This window comes from Rhinopithecus bieti, unplaced genomic scaffold (assembly GCF_001698545.2).
Source record: "Rhinopithecus bieti isolate Rb0 unplaced genomic scaffold, ASM169854v2 scaffold_4967, whole genome shotgun sequence".
Classification (NCBI taxonomy): domain Eukaryota; kingdom Metazoa; phylum Chordata; class Mammalia; order Primates; family Cercopithecidae; genus Rhinopithecus; species Rhinopithecus bieti.
Window position 1 is genome coordinate 1,508,503 of NW_016804726.1, and position 6,000 is coordinate 1,514,502.

Sequence of the window (6,000 nt, forward strand, 5' to 3'; positions counted from 1 at the left end):
GGTGTGTGCAGAGCCAACTGCTCAGGTCTTCCCTGTGATGAGGTTTCAGTCAAGAGAAAGTCGTTGGCCTCTCTGTGGGGACGTGGTGGGGCAGTGAAGGAGGCTGGCCCCGCTGCAAGGTTTCTTCCCTCCTCTCTTTTTTTTCCTTGCATGTCTGTTTCTTCAGCTGAAGCCACACATCAATGGGCCCTTCACCCCTGACCTGGCTCACCCTGTGGCAGAAGTGGGCAAGGTGGCAGAGAAGGAAGGATGGCCTCTGGACATCCGAGTGGGTGAGCACCTTCCACGCCATCTGTTTAGCAGGTCTCAGGGCCAGTGGCTCTGCCCAGAGCTGTAGACAGTCACCTGTGCCTACTGTGTGGCACTTGCTAAGGTGGGCAGTTTCTGAAATGGGTTTAGTATTGAGATATTATTTTTTCGGCCAGGGGTAGTGGCTCATGCTTGAAATCCCAGCATTTCAGGAGGCCAAGGCAGGTGGATTACTTGAGTCTAGGAGTTCAAGACCAGCCTGGGCAACATGGAAAAACCCTGTCTCTTAAAAGAAAATGCAAAAATTGGCCGGGCGCGGTGGCTCACACCTGTAATCCCAGCACTTTGGGAGGCCGAGGCGGGTGGATCAAGAGGTCAAGAGATTGAGAGCATCCTGGCTAACACGGTGAAACCCCGTCTCTACTAAAAATACAAAAAATCAGCCGGGCATGTTGGCGGGTGCCTGTAGTCCCAGCTGCTAGGGAGGCTGAGGCAGGAGAATGGCGTGAACCCGGGAGGCGGAGCTTGCAGTGAGTGGAGATCGTGTCACTGCACTTGAGCCTGGGCGACAGAGCGAGACTCCGTCTCAAAAAAAAAAAAAGGAAAGTAAATTACTGAATTAATAAAAGAAATTATCCTGGCTGGTTGCATTGTCTTTCGTCTGTAATCCCAACACTTTTTGGTTGGTTTTTTTTTTTTTTTTTGAGACAGAGTCTTGCTCTGTCACCCAGGCTGGAGTACAGGTGGTGTGATCTCAGCTCACTGCAGCCTCTGCCTCCCAGGTTTAAGCAATCCTCCTGCCTCAGCCTCCTGAGTAGCTGAGATTACAGGTGCCTGCCACCACTCCTGGCTAATTTTTGCATTTTTAGTAGAGATGGGGTTTCACCATGTTGGCCAGGCTAGTCTGGAACTCCTGACCTTAAGTGATCCACCTGCCTTGGCCTCTCAAAGTTCTGGGATTACAGGCATGAGCCATTGTGCCCAGCCAATCTCAACATTTTGAGAGGCTGAGGCAGGAGGATCATATTTGATCCCAGGAGTTCAAGACGATCCTGGGCATCATGGTGAGACTTCGTCTCTATAAAAATAAAAATTTTTGGCCGGGCGCAGTGGCTCAAGCCTGTAATCCCAGCACTTTGGGAGGCCGAGACGGGCGGATCACGAGGTCAGGAGATCGAGACCATCCTGGCTAACACGGTGAAACCCCGTCTCTACTAAAAATACAAAAAAAAACTAGCCGGGCGAGGTGGCGGGCGCCTGTAGTCCCAGCTACTCGGGAGGCTGAGGCAGGATAATAGTGTGAACCTGGGAGGCGGAGCTTGCAGTGAGCTGAGATCCGGCCACTGCACTCCAGTCCGGGCGACAGAGCGAGACTCCGCCTCAAAAAAATAAATAAATAAATAAAAAATTTTAATTAGCCAGGTGTGGTGTTACCTGTGGGTCCCAGCTACTCAGGAGGTTGAGGCAGTAGGAGTTGCTTGAGCCCCAGGGGTTAGAGACTGCAGTGAGTAAGCCATGACTGCACCCTTGCACTCTAGCTTGGGTGACAGAGCAAGACCCTATCTCAAAAAAAAAAAAAAAACAAAGAAAGAAACTATCTATATACACAGTGTGATGTTACTCAGTTTTATAGACTTTTAAAAGAACTCTTATTGCCCTAATTATAAAACAATCTTTAAAACCCGGAAAATAATAGAAAGTGTAAAAGAAGAAAAATAGCATCTCCTATCAGTGCCAGCCCATCAAGGATGGCTGTTCATATGTTCACATGAGCCCTCTGACGCGGCTACACATGGACATGATATTGCTGTAGAAGCGGTCATAGTACTAATGTGTTCAGTGTCATGGCCAATGACTGCAGCGTCTTTCTTCAAATCATGCCAAGTAATGAGCAGCGTGTCCTTTATTGCTGGGTATTTCGGTTGCTTCCAACTGGTCTCTGTTAAAAAGTCTCTGGCCCAGCCCAGATGGTGAACTCTTTTGGCCAAGTCTGGATAATTTAAGGTCAGGTGGAGACCTCTGCTCACAGTCTCCTCCTGACTCTTAACCCCACCACCCACAATGCACCAGGTCTAATTGGTAGCTGCACCAATTCAAGCTATGAAGATATGGGACGCTCAGCAGCTGTGGCCAAGCAGGCACTGGCCCATGGCCTCAAGTGCAAGTCCCAGTTCACCATCACTCCAGGTTCCGAGCAGATCCGCGCCACCATTGAGCGGGACGGCTATGTGAGTGCCCATATCCCCCTGCCTATCTCCCTGACCCCATGCTGAGTAATGCCTCCAGGTGGCACAAGCCCACAGGCCTGTTGGGCCGGGGCTGGTGCAGGTCCCAGTGGCTGCCCTGGGGTTCCAGTACAGCACTTCGTCCTGCAGCCACCAAATCACCCCTTCCCATCAGACTCTCACCTACCCTTGACATTCTGTCTTCCTCTTTCCCTGGCAGGCACAGATCTTGAGGGATCTGGGCGGCATTGTCCTGGCCAATGCTTGTGGCCCCTGCATTGGCCAGTGGGACAGGTAAGAGGCACATCTTTTGACAGGACAGCCCCTTGTGCACAGGGTATGGAGCCCCAGAAGTTGGAGGAGGAATTATTGGGATTGAGAGAAGAGACTCCAGCCAAGGTCTATAGCTCCAGGGACTCTTGCCCATTAGAAACCTCTGGCAGACATGCCTGGAAAGTGGGGCTGGGTGAGGAAGAGCCCTGCAGAGGCACTGGGGGGCCACTTGGCTAAAGCCTGGGCTGGCAGGAGGAAGCCAGCGTGGCCTTACCCTAACGGACACAGCAGAAACTCTGATGGAGCCATTTGAGAGGAGGCAGTGGCTCCAGGTCAGGAAACTCAGGCCTTGACCGAAGCCTTGCCTCTGCCTTACGTGTGGTTGCAGGCTGGGCCCAGTGATCCTGAGGTTCCTTTCTGCTCTGCGTGTGGCCCAGCGAGGAGGCAGCCCTGGCAGGGCATCTCCATTTTCCCTCGGTAGGAGCTAGGCTGGGCTGCGCTGCGGGAACCCAGCTTACCTGTTCTCGGCACAGGCCAGGTGACAAGGCCAGATATCCCTAACCCTGTTTCCTCTGACCTGGCAGGAAGGACATCAAGAAGGGGGAGAAGAACACAATCGTCACCTCCTACAACAGGAACTTCACGGGTCGCAACGACGCGAACCCCGAGACCCATGCCTTCGTCACGTCCCCAGAGGTGAGACCGCCCAGCTGCGCATGAGCCTGGGACGGCCTCTGGGGGCTCCTGGCGGGTCAGAGGAGGAGGCAGGAGGAGATGGGGACTGGGGCCAGGGTTGACATCGCAGGGCAGGGGTCATCCAAGTGGAAGCCAGGAGCCACAGGTCTTCCCAGCCCCAGGCGCATGCTTGGTGCTTCCTGCCTGGGGCTCCCTGGGTCGTGGGATTATGAGATATTTATTCAGTGCTTATAAGCATGGAATTTGGAATCTCCTAGGACTGCCTAGGACACATCCCAGCCCTGCCTCTAACTTGCTGTATGAGCGTGGCCAAGTCACGCTTTGTGTCCCCATAATCCTTGGGATTACCTGGGAAAGTGTGTGGGACACATGCAGTTTCCGACCACAGGTGGGAGTTCCACAAAAGCGAGGCCTTGCCATCGTTCCCGTGGCCAGAACGAGCCTTGCTCTTGGCGGTATTCGGCCCTGGCCATGACTGGCACATGGCCAGGCTCTCTTGACTTGGTTGTTTACCTGTGTGTTCTACAAATACTTCCTGCTAAATGGATGGAAGAATGGCCCCTTCCATGTTTTTAGCGTCCTCTGCACTGAGGGGCTTTGCATCACAGCGGCACTTCTGCGCCAGGCCCCTGCCCCCTCCAGGACAGCTGTGAGGACAGGACAGCACGCCGGCCCCGCCCTGCTGGGATGGGTGGGGCCGCACTGCCCTTGGCTTCCTGAGTCCTCTGCAGTCCCAAGGCCCTGTGGTCCCAAAGATCATCCTGCAGCTCTGGCCTCTGAGGAACACGGGTCTGGGGAGAACATGGAAATTTCCTGGTTTCCTGTCTCAGTTTTGGTCTAGGCTTCTGGTGGGTGCAGGAGATAGGAGTGTCGACTGGTGCTGACCAACATACTGGCCACCTCCATTTCAGATTGTCACAGCCCTGGCCATTGCGGGAACCCTCAAGTTCAACCCCGAGACCGACTACCTGACGGGCACGGATGGCAAGAAGTTCAAGCTGGAGGCTCCGGATGCAGATGAGCTTCCCAAAGCGGTGAGCGCCCATGCCCCTGAGGGCTCTGCTGGGTGCTGTGTGGCCATAGCACTTCCTTCTCAACCTCACAGCACCTCCTGTGCAGGCAGGGAGGGCGCTGCGAGTGAGAAGGGAGCAGCTGTGTTCCCTGGGAAGGGAGGTGGGGCCCGGGGAAACTTACCTTCTGAGAGTCCGTCCTTGTGGGAACTGAGGACTCAGCACCCCACACATCCCCATCCCCTGCTGCAGGAGTTTGACCCAGGGCAGGACACCTACCAGCACCCCCCCAAGGACAGCAGCGGGCAGCACGTGGACGTGAGCCCCACCAGCCAGCGCCTGCAGCTCCTGGAGCCTTTTGACAAGTGGGATGGCAAGGACCTGGAGGACCTGCAGATCCTCATCAAGGTCAGCAGCATGGGGATGGCATGACAGCCCCACCCTACCAGGGCCCCCCGTCCCCTGAGCATCGGGAAGGGCCATGAACCTGGAGGAAGTGAGCAAACAGTCAAGTCGCAGGTGGACGATGAAAGGGAGGTTTGGCTGCAGAGCAGAGAGGGTATCGCAGTCCAGCGTTCCCCTTCTCTGTGGCCCCGAACTGGGCAGAGCTGATCTGGCCAGCCTCCATCTGGGGCCCTCAGCCATCCGGCAGCAGTTGATCAGAGCCACCTCCAGCGGGTGTGGGCAGGTGAGTACAGCTTAGGCTGAGCTGGGACAGTGTGTGTGATTACACAGCAGGCTCCACACCTGGCATGTCCACACAGGCTCTGGAAGCCGTGGATGACTCCCGCCCCCACAGTTGCACACCTGTGGATAGGGGATGGCCTGTGTTTGGCACTAACCAAAAACAAGTCTTTTTGATGTGGCCAGAGGCCTCCAATCTGTGTCAGATATTAATTTATGCTGTTTATTAAGGGGTCTCCAGGCACCACTATGACAGAAAAGACTGATCAGTCATCAGCCAGGACCCAGGCATGTCCCGGGCTCCTGTGTCCGGCATGAGGTCGGTGGCTGATCTTGCAGCCAAGGCCTGAAGGGTGAGCGAACATTGACCTGTCCCCACTTTGGGTGACCTGCCCCAAAAGGGAGACTGAGCAGCCAGAGGCCTTTGAGAGGATGAGTGATGGGCTGGCCGGAGCCCATGTGGCCTGAGGGTGGAAGCACCAGGACCACAGAACACGTGTCTAAAACCTTGCCTGCCTCTCATTCCTCTGTCACTCGTCCTGGGCCCCAGAGCCTGCTGCCTGCCTCTGGAGGGCTTGTCATCCACCCCTCTAGGGCCATGCCCTGACCTCTGTCCTCTCTACTCACCACCCAAGGTCAAAGGGAAGTGTACCACTGACCACATCTCGGCTGCTGGCCCCTGGCTCAAGTTCCGTGGGCACTTGGACAATATCTCCAACAACCTGCTCATTGGTGCCATCAACATTGAAAATGGCAAGGCCAACTCCGTGCGCAATGCCGTCACTCAGGAGTTTGGCCCCGTCCCTGACACTGCCCGCTACTACAAGGTGGGTCAGAGTTGATGGGGGCGGGCAGTGCCAGTC

At 55.3% G+C, this 6,000-nt stretch overlaps 1 protein-coding gene across 1 annotated transcript in view; it reads left to right on the forward strand.

The window, feature by feature from the left end:
• ACO2 (aconitase 2) overlaps positions 1 to 6,000 on the forward strand; it is a 67,553-nt gene that overhangs the window by 59,459 nt on the left and 2,094 nt on the right. Inside the window, exons 9-15 of the mRNA XM_017870242.1 lie at positions 167 to 272; positions 2,320 to 2,477; positions 2,695 to 2,768; positions 3,332 to 3,443; positions 4,355 to 4,477; positions 4,706 to 4,861; positions 5,773 to 5,978. Of these exons, the coding sequence (XP_017725731.1) occupies positions 167 to 272; positions 2,320 to 2,477; positions 2,695 to 2,768; positions 3,332 to 3,443; positions 4,355 to 4,477; positions 4,706 to 4,861; positions 5,773 to 5,978 (935 nt within the window). The remainder of the gene's footprint in view (positions 1 to 166; positions 273 to 2,319; positions 2,478 to 2,694; positions 2,769 to 3,331; positions 3,444 to 4,354; positions 4,478 to 4,705; positions 4,862 to 5,772; positions 5,979 to 6,000) is intronic.